We start from the raw sequence: 19,561 nt of genomic DNA on the forward strand, positions 1-19,561 counted from the left end.
AAATACTCCAGAGTACCCTATCCTTCTTAACAAATCCTTGGAAAACAATTAGCCAGAGCCTAACCTTGGGTGGTATTTTCAGAGGGAGGGGCAGGAAATAACATTTGTTAAAGCTCTTACCACATCCCAGCTGGCTAAAAAGGCCTTTTACATTACATACATTTTCTCACTCCAGTAGATATTTTTATCTTCACCATTTTAATTATACCTAAACAACTGAGGTTTATATTAAGCCTCATTTTACAGATTACATTCTCAGTAAGTAGCAGAATCAGGGCTACAAAATTCAACCCTTTTCCTCAGGTTATCTTGAGTCTGGATTTCTGTAGTATTGATTGATTGATTGATTCATTCATTCTTCTTTCAAAGGATACTTATTAAGGCCTAGGATAGAGGTTATGGCTGCCCTTCAATATCTGCTCTTCTCTTCCTTATTTATTGAATTCTTAGTTTTCAGATCAGCACATGACTGCCAAAAATTAAAAACTCTCAAACTCCTTTGGAGAGAAGAGGGCTCCCAATACAGTCATAGTTTTTTTTTGTAGGACAATGGGTGTCCTCGGAATTAGGTGATGATGGCCATCAAGACCTTTTGACTAACTTCTCTCACTTTGATTCCGTACTCACTAAGAAAACTTGACGGAGAAAAGAATTCACCCAAGAGTATATGAAATTTTACTAGAGCAGCCAGCTGGCTCTCTCCTCTTCCATCTCAACCAACTTTGCCAGAATCAATTAAAAAAATACAGTTGCTTTTGTTAAGAAAATCTATAAATCAATACCTGCTTAAAAATTTTTATTATTAGATTTATTTTAAAACACAAAAACTCAAAGTCAGTTATCTATCCCCTTAAGACAAAACCCAAAAGAATCATTTCATTAGTAAATATTTTAATAACACAATAATTTGACTACTATAACTTTAAAATACGAAGATACCACATAATTATACAATGAGAAAGATGTGCTAGTAATATGACCTTGTAAGGGAGGGCCCTAGGGTGATTTTTCATTGACCATTACCTGGATTAATGGTTCCTAGTTTCAGTTGCACAGCCATATCCTGTGCTTTAAAAACTCAGGATGCCTGGGTTCCACTAATTAAATCAGAATCTCTGGGTATAGGACCTAAAAATCAATTTTTTTTTTCAGTCAAGCTTGAGAGCCGCTGATCTGAATTTTTGGGCTACTGTTTTAGATCAAAGAGCTGTTTCAAATGAAAAGTTTTTGCTCGTTGTTTTCGTGGAATTAATTATTTTTGTTTTACAATTTTGTTAGAGCTGTCATGAAAATGAAAAAAGCTCACTCCTATTGAAAGAAGAAGCCAGAGATGTTACAAGCTTCGTATTCTTTCTGCTTTGTAAGCCAGGGCACATCTAAAGACAAGCCTTAATACTCACACACGTTCTTGAAAGACTCAAAGACAGAAACAGAAAAGGAAAGAGTTTACTTGCAAAGGTGTAGGGGGCGGGGGTCAGACTGAAGAATCGGTTTACCAAATATAAGCACTTAAAGGGGGAAAAAAAAACCCCTTGTAACATTGCCAGAGTTACAAGTTTACGTAGACTGTTCACGGCAGAGAAACAGTAACTTCCTCACATATTTTTCACACTCAGATCGTGACATACTGTTAGACGCCAGCAAGCCAAATATTAGGCATTACATTGTTTGAGGGAAGTCCAAAGAAATAAAGGTGTCACTATTTTGGGAACAAGTCAGGACGACCCTGCAGGTTTTGGGTTCCATCCTCAGTTTAGTCAGACTGCGCTTTGAGACACCTGTCAACTCCCCACCCTGGCTCTACCAGAAGGCGCAAGGTATCTGACCTTCTGCGCACGCTCTGGGGGCGGGGTGAGGCGCGCGGGGACTTGTGGGAAAGTGCAGGAAGGCGGGGTCCGGCGCGAGTCGTGGTGGGCTGGGCGCCGCGGAGGTGTGGGCCGTAGAGGCCTGGCGAGGTGAGCAGGCTTAGCTGTTACCACTGAGGGCCCTTTTGGGGTCGCCTGGCCGGTGAAGGGGTCGCGGCCATGGGTCCTTGGGTGAAGCGACGTGGGCGAGGGCGGGCAACGGGGGCACGGCGTTGGGTTGCCGCGGTGATGTCCTGGGTAGCGGCGTCCCGGGAGCGCGTCCTGGTTAGGGCTCGCCGCGCGCGCCCGGGCCTGGACGTTCTCCTTTGCCGGCGATCCCGCACCCCGGCTGCTCGGGTCCTTGGGCTGTTTGCGGTGGTCTGGAGCGTAGATTCACCCTCTAGAGAAAACTGCGGCGAGGCCCGCCCCCTTTGGGCGTGCGTGTGCTGTGCTTGCCTGGGTATTGGGTATGAGAGTGATACCCACAACCCCTGGAAGTTTCTGGTTGCCTGACTGGACCTCATTCAGCGCCACCGCAGGTTCCGTGAGAGTAGTTGGCCCTGCAGGAGGTGATGGGTGAAATGGAAAAGGTTTTGACCCCCCTCTCCACAGCATCTCAGTGAGTTGCTGCACTTTTATTCCTATTTTTGAGTCCCCAGCGAAGCATTGTACTAGTTTTGTTTTTTAAAGGATACTCATGTATGATCAAATATGGGCCCTGCCCAAAAGGAGCTTACAGTTACTTTGTAAGTCTAAGCTGGGGCTCAGAAGACCTATCCGCATTTGCAGTCATCTCTTCTTCACCCTAAAGGAGTCCCCTTTCTAACCACTCCTCTCTCCCATCCAGCTCCTCCTTTCCCCTCCTCCTTTAAGCTTGGAATTCTCTCTCACCCTTTGGTGGCCTTGCCCCATCACTGACCCTTTTTCTTATACCCTCTTTTACTGTGTTTCACCCCAGACGCCTCCAGCAGGCATACACCACTTAATGAAGAAGATGAAGATACTTCTGGGCATAGTTCTGAGAAATGCATGGATAGGCGATTTGTAGATTATGTGGAAGTTAGAGTGCACTTACACAAACTTGGTACAGCCTACTACACACCTAGGCTACATAATATAGCTTATTGGTCCTAGGCTACGAGCCTGTACAGCGTATTACTGTACAAAACAACCTTGATTAAATCAAGCACAAGAGAAAATGATAGAAGGAAGAGTCTTGGTAAACACGAGATGTGAGAGGCTGGTGGCGTAACACCATATACTGTTTTACAGCAGACTTTAAAAAAAAGTAAGTAGAAAGAGTAAGTATAGTGTAGTCAATACATAAACAAGTTGCATAGTCTTTTATTATTATCAAGAATTATGTACTGTATAATTGTATGTGCTCTACTTTAATATGATAATCAGTGCAGTAGGTTTGTTTACACCAGCATCGCCACAAACACTTGAGTAATGCATGTATTACAGTGGCTGTGATGTCACTTGGTGATAGAAAGTTTTCAGCTCCATTATTATCTTATGGGACCACAGTTGGATGTGTGGTCTGTTGTTGACCCAAACGTGGTTATGAGCAATCTTACATTATCAAAGACAAAATTACGTCCATCTTCATATAGTAATCTCATTTACCCAGCTCGTTTTATTTCTGTTCTTTTAACGCCCCCCTTAAAACTCTCAATGATCTTTGTATGACTAAATATAAAGGCTATATTTTAATTTTTAAAAATTTCTTTCCCCCAAACAACCTCTGTAGCATTTGGTACTGCTAACCTATCCTACCTTCTTGAACTCTTGAAAATGCTCTTCTGTAATGGTGCTCTCCCAAGTTTTCCTCCCAGCTCCCTAGATGCTACTGCCTAGTTTTTCCTATATCTGCATCTCCTCCTCTGTTTGCTTCCTAGATATTAGTGTTCTCCAGCCACCCCCACCCCCACCCCAATAGTGATAGTAATTAAACATGTCCAAATCCTATGATTGTCGTTTCCACCTTTATGCCAGTGACACCCAGATTTATAACTCTAGCCCAATGTAACTGCCTACTAAGATATGTCTTCCTGTTGTCCCATAAACACTCAAATAAACATATTTCAAACTAAAATATCTGTCTTTTTGTATGTCCTCCAATCCTGAAACCACTTATCTTTTTAAAATTGTGATTTCTGACTCCACTAACCTAACCAGGCTCCCAAACAAGAAACTCTGAGACACTAAGTCTTCTGTGCTCCATAGTTCCTCAATCTAGTCACTCATGTCCCTTTTAATTTATCACCTTAATACTTTCACATAGCTTTCTGGCATTTCAAGATCTGTTTTATTTCCACGTTGTTAGCCTTCTCCTCTATGGAAGAGTCCCTCCTAGTCCCTCACTCTGCCTGCCCATTCCTTCATGTAAATTACTTGGCTGGCTCCTTTTGAAACTCCACTAAAGCTGCAGCACCTCTGGGGACTCTTTTCTCAAACCTACCACTCTACCCTCTGATTGATGCCTATCCTTTGTGGTCAGTCTCATAGCATTTGTATGTATGTCTAAGCACAGTGGTTCTCAACCAGGCATCATTATGCCTCCCAGGGGACATTTGACAATGTCTGGAGACATTTTTTGTTGTCACAGTCTGGAGGGGAGGTGGTAATACTGGCACCTAGTTGGTAGAGGCCACGGATGTTGCCAACCATCTTACAATACACAGGACAGTCCCCCTCCAAGGAAAGAGTGATTCAGCCCGCAATGTCAGTAGTCTCAAGACTGAGAAACCCTGCCTAGCCTAGTATTTTGTTAGTCAGTATTTGATTGTTTTTCACTAGACAAGGGACTTCGTCTTACTTGTTTTTGCATCCCTAAATCTTGATACAGAATCTATCACATAACAGAAGCTCAATAAATGTTGAAAGAAAGAGTTAATTAGGATAAATTTATTAACTCCAGAGATGAGCAGCCAATCTACTACCATGGGCTACTTGGTAGTAGATCAATTTCATTGATTCCCTCCCTATTGCCTTTCCTTCATATTGCATTGTGGAGATGCCTAAACTTTTTAAAAAAAAATTTTATTTATTCAGCAAACATTGATTGACCCATTTTAAAAAATAATATACTGATATTTTCTTCATCATCACTTTTGACTCTGTTCTATCCATGTATTTTGGCCATTTATGATGCGTTAAAAAGTAATTAATTAGCTAGGTTTCAAAAAATAAACCAAGTATATAATTCAATTTCTTATTAGAAGTTGGTTGTTTAAACCTCTGCAGGCCATAATGACTTCAACTAATAAAGCAATTGAATTACAACTACAAGTGAAACAAAATGCAGAAGAATTACAAGACTTTATGAGGGATTTAGAAAACTGGGAAGAAGATATTAAACAAAAGGATATGGAACTAAGAAGACAGAATGGTGTCCCTGAAGAGGTAAATTCCTTTCTTTTTAATGGCCAAAGATTTTATTTTTAAGATTTTATTTATTTATTTTTAGAGAGAGGGGAGGGAGGGAGAAAGAAAGGGAGAGAGAAAGAAAGGGAGAGAAACATTGATTGGTTGCCCTAGCATGGCCCCAACTGGGGACTTGGCCCACAACCCAGGCATGTGCCCTGACTAGAGATTGAACGAGCAATCTTTCGGTAGGTAGGCCGATGTTCAGTCGGTTGAGCCACACAAGTCAGGGTGTAAATTTCTTAAATTCTTACTTCAGAATCTAGCAAAACTATTTATTTTAAAATAAAGCACCTTTTAAAATGGTTTGTGAAAATACTGAAATTGAAGTGATTTGCTTTCTACCAGCATTTTGGAAACAACTTCTTTTTAAAGTATTTGTAATAATTGTATTAACTATAGTAAGACAATTCAAATTTTAGTGAATAGTTACTGAAAGGAAGACCGTATGATAATTCTTAAGTGAACAGCATCATAAAATGTGTAGGTGTGTACATATGTAAATATATACTCAATGACATTAACACACACTATTGCCATAAAAATGTAGATAGTACCCAAGTTCAATCAAACATTCTTCTAAAGACTGCATTTTTCATACTAATGATATGGAGGCAGTTTAGTTTGCCATTGTACTATTGCTAATTCATTGTACTAAGGCTGAAGATCAGTTAGTTTTTGAAGTTGAATTTAGGATTGCAAATTAAGTGTATAACATTTCTGGGTAATAACTTATGACTAAGTAATGCTTAACATTTGTTAAAGGAATGAATTAAACTTTTCAAGCATAAATTACCATTTTAAGTGAAGGTGGTAAATTGGTATTGTTAAGCACTTGAAGATTAAATTTAAAAATACTCCTTACATGAAATATAATTTAGAATTTTAAACATTGCTAGTTATACAAAAAATTAATAGAGTGGTGCTGAAAACGTATTTGTTTTTTCTCCCTAGAATTTACCTCCTATTCGAAATAGGAATTTTAGGAAAAAGAAGAAAGGTAAAGCTAAAGAGTCATCTAAAAAAACCAAAGATGAAAACACAAAAAACAGGATAAAGTCTTACGATTATGAGGCATGGGCAAAACTTGATGTGGTAAGTTAATATTTAGTATTTGAATAAAATTTTCTTGGCATCAGTTGAGAATCATGGATTAAATGAAAAATAATATCAAGTTCTCACAGCTAGTGTTTTTCTCTTATAAACATTTTATGTGTCAGAAAAATTTAATTATGTGGCTCTTCAATTAACCAGATAAGTTTTTCTCCTGTAGCCCTCTTTCAGTGAACAGTGCCTAAAACAGCCAGGATTCTTTTCTTTTTTTCTATTTTTCTTTCTTTTTTCTCTTTGTAAAAATAGCACATAGAGGTCCAGTGTATTCTTTACCCAGTTTTCCCCAATGGTTACATCTTAACTATAGTATAGTATCAAAACCAGGAAACGGACATTGGTGCAATGTATGTATAATTGTGTGCCATTTTACTACATACGTAGATTTGGGTAACCACCATTGCAATGAGGCAAAGATCTCTCTTGTGTTATGCATTTATAGTTGAACCTGCTTCCCTCCTCTCCACCATCTCTCATCCCTGAATTTTAAGGTAGTAATACTCTCAGAAAAGAATGACTCTGCCAATATATTTTTTATAGACTGAAGGACCTATTAAATACTAGCTAAAAGAGAATGCCTTTGTGTCTAGCCTTATGGCTGGGGCTTATGACAGTAAAAGCAGGTCCGTCTTGATCTCAGGAAGGTGGACTTCACCCTTTTAGCCCAGGTACAGCAAAGTTTAGTGCGCGCCTCCTATCTCCTACCAGGGCACACAGTGTAACTGGAGAGCCACTATTCCACATCAGAACTCTCTACCCAGTGCTCCAAGCAGCCACGGTCAAGTCAGGGAACCTGTGAAAGGGAACTTGTTGGCCAGCCTTATTCTAGAATCGGACCCATCTTAAGGGTTTGATTTAGTTAGGTTGATTTGGAATATACATTCCCTTTTAGTCCTTTAAAATGTGTTTATGTAATGTTTGATTGATACAAAAGAGCATGTGGAGATACATGTTCTGAGTCATAATAATAAAATGAATACAGAGCAAAAGTAGGTTTACAGTTGTTCATATGGAAAATAATACAATAATTAAGTAATAATGTAAGGATAAACTTTGTAGGTTTATGCCTGACCCTGTAAAGAAGGAAACCTGATGCTAAGGAAGAAGTTGAAAGGCAGAAGAGAAACCAGTCTGACCTCTGTTGGTAAAGAGTCAGCTAATGGTGGCTTAAAAAATTATTGCACATTAATTTTCTGCCCACCCACATATCTAAAACCAGAAGCTCTTTTGGCGAATGTACACAGTGTAGCAATAATGTAGACACCTACATTACACTTTCTAAAAACAAGTGCTGTCTTAGTTACCAGACTGAGAATAGCCCAACTCAGCAAAAAGTCCCGTGTACAGGGGTGGGCAAAAGTAGATTTACATCTACTAATCGTCTAATTTAAAGAGCACTTTTCCAATCTTGTTGAAGCTGCTAGTTTGCTCCTTTTCTATCCCATCTTTTCTCTCTGTAACCACACTAATTTTTATGTTTATTTTTCTTTGCACTTTTCTGTTTAATGTTTTTATTGAGATACATGTAACGTCCAAAAAATCTTAAGTATACAGCTGCCTCATTTTTACTCATGTATTCACCTGAGAAACCACCATCCAGGTCCATGAAGATCCAGGACGTTTCCAGCATCCCACCAGCCTCCCTTTTGAGTTGAGTGATTACCTCCAAGGGGAGTCACCATTTTGATCTCTGATACAATAGGCCAGTTTTGCCAGTTTTGGAACTTCGAGTAAATGGATCATACAGTATAACTCTTCTGTGTTTGGCTTCCGTTGCTAGCATTGTCTAAGATTGATTTGTGTTGTCAGTAGCAATAGTTGGTTGTTTTTTATTGTTGATCAGAATTTCACTGTGTGAGTATATCACAATTTGTGTATATATTCTATTGGCATACATTCGGGTTTCCAGTTTTGAGCTATTATGGTATACCTGCTATGAACATTTTTCTACATGACTTTTGACAGATATAAAGCATCTGTGGTGGAATTTGCTGGGTCATAGTTTATATATACATTTAGCTTTAGAAGATACTGCCAAATGGTTTTCCAAATGAGCTGAATTTTTCTTAATGAAATCAAGCAAGGCAAGTTGACTAGAGCGAGCTGGCACTGTTATTTAAGTAGTTTGCCATCTGTAAATACTGTAAATTCAGTATTGTCCTGATGTAAGAGAAATATGACTTTGGGTCTTGAATTTATTAATGTTGGAAGTGATACTTCCTGAACATGTGATTTATTTTCTGCATAGTATTGTATAGTCTGCTTTCATTTTTTGTAACTTTATCCCCTCTTATATAGCCTTTCTTTGCGTAAGTCAGTATCTTATAATACTTTTTGTTAAAGGCACCATCTCAGATGATTTTTTAGAGGTGTTTTCTACACAGTCATTTACTCATTCAACAGGTATTAATTGAACTCCAGCCTTGTGTGGCCAGAGCATCATGGTTGTACTTGACCTTGTCATTCTGGTGTATCTGTACAAGATAGAGGTGTTTGCCTACCATTCCATTCTGATTCAGGTCTCAGCAGCTGCTCTAGTGCTCTGTGGTCATTGATTTTCTACACATGTAAGCATAGCAGGGTTGGACAGTCTTGGCTTTAATGTTGGTAAGCTGGTGATATTTCTAGAATTTTCATGCTAAAATACATAGCTGAATTTCAGTCCATTTTTTAACATTCATTCAGTGAAACTAAGCATAGGTTATATTTTATTTTTAATTTATCAACAATTTTTTCTAACATAAGTTACTTTAAATAGTTCATATTTAAATAGTTAAATTATTTAAATTGTTAAATGCAAAAAGGATTTAATTTATATAGTGATTAAAATTTTTGTTTAAATGAGATTCAGTGAACTTTTTAATGCTTACAGGTTTAAAAAGCTCTTACTGATAATTATCATATATGATAAAGATAAAACTTAAAAAATCTGATGGGGTTCGTGAAATGATTTATTACCATGAAAGGAATGTGTGAGTCAAAAGAGACTGGGAATTGCTGGACTAGCATATTATATATTTTCTTAGGTAGAGTCAGTTACATTTTGAAGTATACTGCAAGACAGTATATTGCAGTTTCTGTGTTTCAGTTTCTTCAACTGAAAATTGTGGGTAATTAATTATACCTACTTAATAGGTTGTGAGAATCAGGAGTCAATAGTGCTTTGTAAGCAGATATTGTTTTAAAAATAAGAAAGAAAAAAGGTTTTTAGAAAAAACTGTTTCTTTGTTACTGGTTGCTGTTATATTACTTTGGGGTTGCTTGCAAACTTGGCTTACATTGAACCATAATACCTCACTGCTAATAGTTTGTGATTTAGGCATGATTTGCAGACTCTTGATTTAGATTACATTATGAGTTTAAAGTCAGATTCTTTAAGTGGTTTGGATCTTGCTTTTCTGAACAAGGTACGTTTTTCTCTGTATGTAACTTAACAGTGAGATTATTTAGGTTGCTTTTGTAGGCCTTTAGGTCTTTAGAGCATAACAATTTAAGTTCTACTGAGTGTCCTTTTTTCTTTTTCCTTTTTTTTTATAAGACTTTTTTTAATGTTCATGTACTTATGAGTGCTTTTCATCTACTTGATTTCAGGAAAGTATTCTTGATGAACTTGACAAAGAAGAGAATACCCATGATTCTCTGTCTCAAGAATCAGAGTCAGAAGAAGATGGAATTCATGTAGATTCACAAAAGGCCCTTGCTCTAAAAGAAAAGGTACTCTTTAATAAAGTTAGCTTTAGGTTCCTTCAGATAGGCAGGATATATAGAAAATCATGTGGATCCCAAGATTTCTTCAGCATAGTTTAGGGGTGTTCACAGTATGCTTAGCTGTTAGGAGTGTATGTTTTGAAACTAGATTACCTGGGTTCAAATCCTGTGACAAGTTCTTCAAATTGTGTGTACTGAGTTTTCTAAGCTGTAAAATAGGGATTAGTATTATTAATAAACCTCAATGGGTTATTGTGAATATTAAATGAATTCTTACGTGTAAAGTACTTGGTGTACAGAGGGTTGTTCCAGGGTTCTGGTAGTAGACTGAAGTAACCTAAAATCAGCATGTGACTCCTGACGTGAATTATTATATTCCTCTCCTCCATATCTCAGTCAGTCCATCTGTGGTTACTTTTTGGAATGTTTATCTCCCTGAGGAGTGCCTCATTATTATAAAATTAGATACATTGCTTTTCAAAAAGGTGGCACTCTTTTCAGGTTAAACTTCATCTTGATACCTTTTTTCGGTTACATATCTGTGGGTTATTATTGTCAATAAAAAGTACATAATGCTAAATATTTTACTCATTTTTCTACCAGGACCCTTGGATCGTGCCCTTACTGTGACTATATGGTGAATTTACAACACTTGTAAAAAGACCATTTTGCTTCATACTCTTTTCTTCCTTTTAACCTTGACACAGCTAATGAGTTATAAAGAGATGGATAATATTGAAAAAATTGGCTCTGTAATTCTGTGCCAGTATATAGCTGACTTGTATGCTTTTTCAGGGCAATAAGTACTTCAAACAAGGAAAATATGATGAAGCGGTTGAGTGCTACACCAAAGGCATGAATGCTGATCCATATAATCCTGTGTTGCCAACAAACAGAGCATCAGCATACTTTAGAATGAAAAAGTAAGGAATTTCCATAATATGTGCATATTTTATGTGTATATGGAGACTGATATTTTAAATAATTTTTCGTGATAAAATGTGTAGGAGAACTGAAAAAGTACTGCTTTTCTTTTCAGCTGTAAATTCTTACAGTTCACTTCCTCTTACTGAGTTATTTAAGCCATTTTAAAACAGGTGCTCAAACAGTGCCCCCACAGCTCACTTTACTGATGAGTTCCTCTTCCAAAAATCAAATAATGATCTTCTTTACTTAATTCATGAGAGGAAAAAGAAGTTGGCTGGGTAAACATTTTTAGAAATCAGTTTCTTCCATTATTTTGAAAAATTATTTATCCACTCTTTAACCTAGAGAACTTTCATTATGGTACACTTAAAATATGTTCCAACATTTATCTTTAAGTCACACTGACTGTTTAGTTAAATACATTCTTACTGTTGAAAAACATAGATGTTTTATGGTCTTATTATAAGCAGCGGGCTGATCTATCATAAGAATTTTTAAAAAGACAAATACCATCAAGGAAGACATTCTTACTGTTTTAATTATTGTTTGAAAGTATGAATTATATTGGTTTCTGAGTTTTTACTATTTTAAATAGCATATTTTTAGACATTTTAAATCTATGCTATTAATATCCTGACAAATTAGGTGGATATTTGCATTGTGTAATTTTTGATATCTGCAATATACGTAAATGAAGAATAATTTTAAATAATTTCATATGAAGTCATCACACAACTTAAGAACCTTGATATGCCTTTTCATATCCTGACCTTTACCCCCCTCAGTTAACCACTATTTTGAATTGTATATTTATTACTCTTTTGATTAAGAAGTTCATTATATATGTATCCCTATATAATATATTGTATGAACTTGCTTATTTTTGAACTTTGAAAGTCTATTATACTGAATGTAATCTTAAATTTCTCTGAGTATTAAATTTTTCAGATTTGTCATGTTTTGCATATAGCTGTAGATCTCTCTTTTTCACTGTTAGATACAGTTTTTTTTAGGAATATACCATTATGTGTCCATTCTCCTGTTGCTGGATTGTTGATTTATTTCATTCTTCCTCTCCTTCCTTTCCTTTTCCCCACTTTCTCTACCTCCCACTCTCCTTTCTTTTCTTTCTTATTTGTAAACAATGACACTGTGAACACTTGACCACTTTTGTACATGTTTCTTGGTGCTGGGTGTAGGGTGTGCATATGTTCAACTTTAAATGGTGATGACCAGTTGTTACAAAAGTAGTTGTACAAATTTACATTTCCTATTAGTGGTATGTAAGAACACCCATTCCATATTTTTTAAAAAAAATTTTTTATTTAATTTATTGGGATGACATTGGTTAATAAAATCATATAGGGTTCAGGTGTACAATTTTGTAATACATCCTCTGTATATTGTATTATGTGTTTACCACCGCAGTTCCTGTTCTGTATTTTTAACCAATGCTGGTATAACAGGGCTTCTTAATTGTTTCCCATCAGGGGATTATAACAGGATAATTCATTGTGGTCTTAATATGCATTTTTCCAGTTTGCTTTTTTTTTTTAGTATTTTTAAATTTTATTTTTAAATCATGTTTATTTAATTACAGTTGTCTCAGTTTTTCCCCCTTTGCCCTCCTCCACCCATCCCACCCTGCCCCTCCCCATCAATTCCCACTCTGTTGTCCATGTCCATGGGTCATTCATACATGTTCTTTGTTTAGTCCCTTCTCTTTCTTTCCACCATTGTCCTCTTTCCCCATTCCCTCTGGTCACTTTCACTCTGCTCCATGTTTCCTTGCCTGTGGTTTATTTTGTTTGTTAGTTTATTTTGTTGAATAGATTACACTTATAGATGAGATGATATGGTATTTGTCTTTCACCGACTGGCTTATTTCACTTAGCATAGGTAGGAGTTCATTCTTTCTCTTCCTCCCTCCCTCCCTCCCTCCCTTCCTTCTTCCTTTCTTTCTTTTAAAATGCGGATTGATTTTATTTTTTTAAACGTCAAGATTGATGATAAAATATTAAAAAATTTAAATCCATTATAAAGTCTCAGCAATTAAAACAACATGACACCAGCACAGAAATAATCAAGTAGATCAATGAAATGAGCATTCTAGAAACAAATGTATATATCTGTCTAATAATGTAATATATGATTAAATTGATATTCAAATCAATGGGGAAAATAAGACTTATTCAACAAATAAGGTTCATGGACCATTATTACTTGAAATAAAATAAATATAGAGCCCTGTTTCACACATTATACAAAAAGTATTCAGGTGAGTTAAAAATCAGTATGTAAAATCTAAGGAGTTTTTGGAGAAAGTACAAAATAATATTTTTTTACCTTGAAGTTACATATTCAAACCCAGAAGCTATAAAGTAAAATATTGACAATATGACTATATTAAACATTTAAGACTATGTAGTAATATAGATATAAAAAAAGTTAAAGGACAAGTAATAGAATAGGAGAGTATTTGCAACACATCTAAAAAAGGGTTAATAGTTAATAGTTGTTTGGTTTTTTTAGGGCAAAAGTTCTACAAACAGTTAATCAAAAAATGGATAAAGAATACCAAAAAGTCATTTAAAGTTTTTTTAGAATAATAGAAATAGGCAAGAAATTGTACAAAAAAAGGTTTAGTTTCAACAAATAATAAAGTAACAATTAAAATAACATCATTGTCACAATCAGATTAATATGTATTAAAAATATTGGTAATATCAAGTATTGGTGACTGGGAAAGGAACTGAGTATTCATAGACTCTTTTTTCTTCATCTTAAAGCAGTCCCTTTAGCATATCTTGCAATGCCGGTTGGTGGAGATGTATTCTTTTAGTCTTCTTTTGTCAGGGAAACCTTATTTGGCCTTCCATTTTAAATGTGAGCCTTGCTGCGTAGAGCAGTCTTCGTTGCAGGCCTTTGCTTTTCACGACTTGGAATATTTCTTGCCATTCCCTTCTGGCTTGTTGAGTTTCTGTTGAGAAGTCAGCTGCTAGCCATACCGGGGCTCCCTTATACGTTACTACCTGTTTTCCCTTGCTTGCTTTAGGATTCTCTGTTTGTCTTTGATATTTGTCATTTTACTGATGATGTGACTTGGAGTGGGCCTCGTTGGGTTCCTCTTAAATGGGACCCTCTGTGTTTCCTGGACTTGTGTGACTTTTTCTCTCCTCCAGTTAGGGAAGTTTTCCATCACAACTTTTTCAAACAGGTTCTCTATCCCTTGCTCCTCTTGTTCTTCTTCTGGTATCCCTATTATACGGATATTATTATGTTTCAGGTTGTCCTGCATTTCCCTCAATGCCTCTTCATTCTTTTTGAGTCTTTTTTCATTTTCTTGCTCGTTCTGGGAGCTTTTTTCTACCTTATCCTCCAGCTCGCTGATTCGATCCTCTGCTTCATCTAGCCTGCTTTTGATTCCTTCTGCTGTGTTTTTCAATTCAGAAATTGTATTCTTCATTTCCTCTTGTCTCTTATTGATGGTTTCTATGTCCCTTTTTATGCTGATATAGTTTGCAGTAAGTTCCTCCTAGATTCTCTGCAGTTTTTTGTAATTCTCTCTGAGCTCACTGAGCTCATTGAGGTTCCTTAGAACCATTGTTTTGAACTCAATATCTGATAGTTTACTTGCCTCTATTTCATTTAGTTGTCTTTCTGGGGATTCCTCCTTTCCCTTCGACTGAGGGGTGTTTCTTTGTCTTCCCTTTAGTTGTGAGGCTTTTCTCTTTTGCTTCTGCTTCTTAAATTGATCTGTCTTGATTTCCTCACTTTGAGGTGTGAACTTCTATGGTACGAGACCGCTGTTTTTGTCTTTCTGGATCTGCCTCTGATGATGTCAGCTCTTGACCCTGTCTGATCTTAGGCAGTCTGTTCGAGACTTCCAGGAATCTACTGTGTGTGGCTGTCTCCTTCAGCTGTGAATCTAGTCACTGCATTCAGCAGGCTGGCTTAGAGACGCCACAGGGCTAGGCAGAGACCCTCCTTGGGGCGGGGTTATTGGGTCCTCTCACACTGCTATCACTCAGGGGAGTGGTCTGCCTGAGTCACATGGCTGCTGCCTTATGGGGGAGAAGTAAGCACTGGGATCCTACTAGCTACTCTTCCATTCTCTCCCCAAAGCCTCTGTCTCCAGTCTCTCATCAAGTGTCTCTAGACCACTCTGTGTCCCCTTTAGCCAGTGATCAGTAGAGATCTGTGGCTGCCACTCTACACTCAGCAGGCCAGCTTAGAGACACCACAGGGCGCGGCAGAGTCCCTCCTGAGGGCGGAGTTATTGGGTCTTCTCACGCCACTCAGGGGAGAGGTCTGCCTGAGCAAGATGGCTGCTGCCGTTTGGGTGATGAGTCAGCACTGGGATCCTGCCGGCTACTCTCTCAGTTCTCTCCTCCAAACCTCTTTCCCCAGTCTGTCCTAAGGCATCTCCAGCCCACTCTGCCCCCGCCTTTGTGGAAGCCCACAGTAAGTGGCTGCAAATAAAAATTTATCTGTTGGCCCTTTAAAGGGCTCTTTGCGTCTCCAGCTGCCTGTCTCTGGCAGAGCAACCCTGCCGCTTTTCACAGCTGGCTGTTATCTGTGTACTTTTTGGGCTCTGGTGCTGTAGGCTGGAGATCTCTGCTTATGGTTTAGACCCCACTCTTCTCAGGGGGATCCAGCTGTCCATTTCAGTTATCTTTCTGGTGCTGCCTCCCGTGGATGCCACGCCTGCCTTCTAGAATCTCTACCACACTCCTTACCAGTTAGGTTGTGTTAAATCTGATTCTTCTGTCTGTCCGAGGTTATAAGGCTCCTCTCTCGCTATTCAGTTGTTTGTTCCAGATGATTTCCCCACAATTTAGTTGTAACTCCAGGTTAGTCCTGGGAGGAGGTCAGTGTGACTTCCACTCACTCCTCCGCCATCTTGATTCTCTCACATTTCCCCACTTTCTGATGAGATTGATTATCTTATATGTTTATTCACCATTTATATTTTCTGTGGAATGCTTGTTTTGTCTTTTGACCATTTTTCTGCTGTTTTGCTATTAATTTTTAAGAGTTCTTTATTCTGGATACTAATCCTTGAGTGTTTGTTAATAGTAATTATATTCTCCTAATTTGTAGCTTATCTTCTTTCCTTTCTTTATGGAGTCTTGATAAACAGAAATTCATAACTTTAATTTGTTGATTTTTTTAAAAAAAAGTTAGCACTTTTAAAAATATGACTTGTTAAAATAGTTTTAATCGCTGGGCTCACAATAGTCCCTACAAAAGTTTTTATTTTTTACTTTTCACATATTCTAAAGGTAGTGTATGTTTTACTTTTTATGTATGCGAAGTATAGAATTCCAATTTCACATCTTTTCATATGACTATCCCAATTGTTCTAGCCCTAATTATTAACTATCCATGCTTTCATTATGGATCCACAATGCCACTGTGTCATATGTCAAGTTTGCATGATCTCTGTCTCTGTTCTTCATATTGATCTGTTGCCTATTACTGTACCCATTCTGCACTACCTTTAATTACTATAGCATTATAATTATAAGTCTTGGAATTTGGTTTAGGGAATGTTATCCTGCCTTATTCTTCAGGAATGTCTTGGGTGTTCTTGAATTTTTACTTATCAGTATACATTTTAGAATCATCTTGTCACAATCCTTGAAAAATTGTTTGGATTTTTATTAAAATTGCTTTGAATTTATAGATTAGTTTGGGGAGAATTGTATTGTTTTGCTTTTGTACCTTATAGATTAATGTGAAATATCTCCACTTAAGTTTTCCTTAATATTTTTGAAGATAGCCTTGCAGTTTTCTGTATGTGGGACTTGGACATTTTTTGTTAGATTTGTTTTTTGTTGCTGATCTCTAGTAAAGTAGCTAGCTTGCCAAACTTTGTGTTTTGTAACATTGTCTCCAGATATTTTGAGTTTTTTAGGTAAACCATTGTATCATCTGAGATTATCAGTTTTGTTCCTTCCTTTCCAGTCTTTTTAGCTGTCATTCTTTCTTATGGAACAGTATTATATTACTAGGACCTATAGTACAATTCTGAGAAAACAGACTGATAGTGGATATTCTTGTTCTTTGCTTTATATTGTACTTAGCATTTTACTATAAAAAATGACTGCTTTTACTGGGCTTCCTAAGTAAAAGGAAGTGAGAAACAGCCTTTTGGTTGGAAAATTCCCTTTTTGGAAATTTCAGAGACAAATTTTGAAGTTTTAGTTTAACAAATTATTAACTTTAATTTTTTTAATTGCAGGTTTGCTGTTGCTGAGTCTGATTGTAGTTTAGCAATTGCCTTGAATAGAAGTTATACAAAGGCTTATGCAAGACGAGGTGCTGCTCGATTTGCTTTGCAAAAATTAGAGGATGCCAAAAAAGGTATTTGTATTTTACAGGTCATCATTATCTAAAAAAATTCTTTAATGGTTTAATTTAAAAGATGTTATACAAAGAATATTGGATGATCACAATGAATATTTTCAGAGAGCTTTCTATATTTGAATAAAGTTCATTTTTATAATTTAAAAGTTATCTTGATATTTTGCAAAAGAATGCAGTATGTGCCACCAAGTAGACTTTGGTTCAGATTCTCATTCCACCATGTATTAGCTCTGTGATGAGGGGAAGGTTATATATCTTCTCTGATTTTCAGTTTGTCTTCTGTAAAATAGGGATGAAAGCATCTTGTTGGCGGTTGTGAGGCTAGAGGTAATGCATGTAAAGTTCTTAACACATTTGTATTTTATTACTCCATAAAATTGGTTTGTGTAATATAAATTATAGTCTGAATAAAGCCAGTATCTAAAAGGGTCTGCTGCTTTTTGGTTTTATGATGCACAGCTTAGGATGGCAAGTATCCTTCTTGGGGCTGGTGGGAGAAGGTGATCTGTAAGGATTTTGTCTGTCTTGGGCGTGAATGGGGAGAGACCAGTAGCCTAATGTTAGTATTTCTTAGTTCCTCTTAATTTTGCTTGGGACAGTTGCCTGTTTGTTATATGTATCAGCGCATGATTACTGTTTTTAAATATATATCTTTCAGATATTCTTTATTTTCTATTTTATTCAGATTATGAAAAAGTGTTAGAACTGGAACCAAATAACTTTGAAGCAACAAATGAACTCAGGAAAATTAATCAGGTAAACCAATTATTTAAACTAACTGCGTTACTTATCACCTTTATTTGATGAAGGATTTTAGCGTACGTTTTGTACTATAGATTATTTTGTAAGATTTTATTTATTTATTTTTAGAGAAATGAGAAAGGAGGGAGAAAGAGAAGGAGAGAGACATCGATGTGTGAGAGATACGTTGATAGTTACCTCTCTCATACTCCTAACTGGGGACCTGGCTTGCATGTATCCTGACTGGGAGTCGAACCAGCAACCTTTTGGTTCGCAGGCCGGCACTCAATCCACTGAGCCACACCAGTCAGGGTGTACTATAGATTATTTAATATAGGCACTTTTCTAATTTTAATTCTTTGTACTATAGAGTTTTACCAAACAAATTTGCAAATAAGAGGTGGTAATAATGGTATTTAAAGAATCTTAATTAATCACCACCTTAGAAAATTGTCTGAGATCTTTAAAACTAGTGTTGCTTTACTTTTTCTCCAAGTGACAGAATTATTTTTCATTATCTCACTGATTTTTTGTTTGTTTGTTTTGGCATGTGCTTTGATTTCTGTACTAAACTTTTGCATATTTCTTTGATTTCGTAATTTTTAAGCTGCATCTTTGTACCTTTTAGCAAAAATCTTACTAATTCTTTTAACAGTAAGGAGATAGTTAGTACTTAAATGTAAAGTTTGTTGTGAAATGGTACTTAACAGTTATGTTCCTTTCACTTTGCTGTTGAATCAGTTATAATTATTTTACCATCTGTTGAAACTGAGAAAGAAGTGATGATGATTGGGGAAAATCTGCTTTTAAATACTGCCACTCTTATTGCACATGAATTCTGTTGGTAAATATATCAACTGGTTATAATTGTGAGCTGTATTGTATATTTTTTATATTTTGATAAAATATAGATTAAGTAATGACTGAAAATTAAATTTGAGAAGATTGGGGATGTAGCCTTAATTACCTATTTTATTTTTGAAAATAGTTCTTAGAACAGTACCTTGTCTGTAGAAATTCAATAAATATTTGTTGAATAAATAAATGAACACCTACATTCTGTGGATCCTACTTATTTTAATTGAAATAAGGTGCACATTAAATTTATTATAGTCTTTTGCTTTTAAATAAGTAGAAAGACTTTGAATTAATAAAAAGATTATTTTGTGAAATGTGGCAGAAATTCTAATATATTTGAGTAGTTTAGTATTTTAGAGTCAAAAATGTATGCATCTTGCATTACTTGTTTTAGTTTTGCTGCTATGTCTCCTAGGCTTTAACATCCAAAGAAAACTCACACCCAAAGGAAGCTGACACAATGATTAAGTCAACTGAAGGAGAGAAAAAACAAGTTGAAGAGCAACAGAATAAGCAGCAGGCCATTTCAGAGAAAGATCTGGTAATCCAGAGGAATTCCAACATATATATGA

The 19,561-nt window shown here is 36.4% G+C and overlaps 1 protein-coding gene across 1 annotated transcript in view; it reads left to right on the top strand.

The window, feature by feature from the left end:
- Positions 1 to 1,883: 1,883 nt before the first annotated feature.
- The window catches only part of RPAP3 (RNA polymerase II associated protein 3), a 34,968-nt gene continuing 17,290 nt past the window's right edge, over positions 1,884 to 19,561 (top strand). The window contains exons 1-8 of the mRNA XM_054591187.1: positions 1,884 to 1,955; positions 5,094 to 5,252; positions 6,228 to 6,368; positions 9,975 to 10,097; positions 10,887 to 11,014; positions 17,266 to 17,387; positions 18,076 to 18,146; positions 19,405 to 19,530. Of these exons, the coding sequence (XP_054447162.1) occupies positions 5,100 to 5,252; positions 6,228 to 6,368; positions 9,975 to 10,097; positions 10,887 to 11,014; positions 17,266 to 17,387; positions 18,076 to 18,146; positions 19,405 to 19,530 (864 nt within the window). The 5' untranslated portion in view covers positions 1,884 to 1,955; positions 5,094 to 5,099. The remainder of the gene's footprint in view (positions 1,956 to 5,093; positions 5,253 to 6,227; positions 6,369 to 9,974; positions 10,098 to 10,886; positions 11,015 to 17,265; positions 17,388 to 18,075; positions 18,147 to 19,404; positions 19,531 to 19,561) is intronic.

The sequence above is a fragment of the Pteronotus mesoamericanus genome, unplaced genomic scaffold, assembly GCF_021234165.1.
Source record: "Pteronotus mesoamericanus isolate MK-2021 breed Mesoamerican mustached bat unplaced genomic scaffold, CSHL_Meso_final scaffold_21, whole genome shotgun sequence".
Classification (NCBI taxonomy): Eukaryota; Metazoa; Chordata; class Mammalia; order Chiroptera; family Mormoopidae; genus Pteronotus; species Pteronotus mesoamericanus.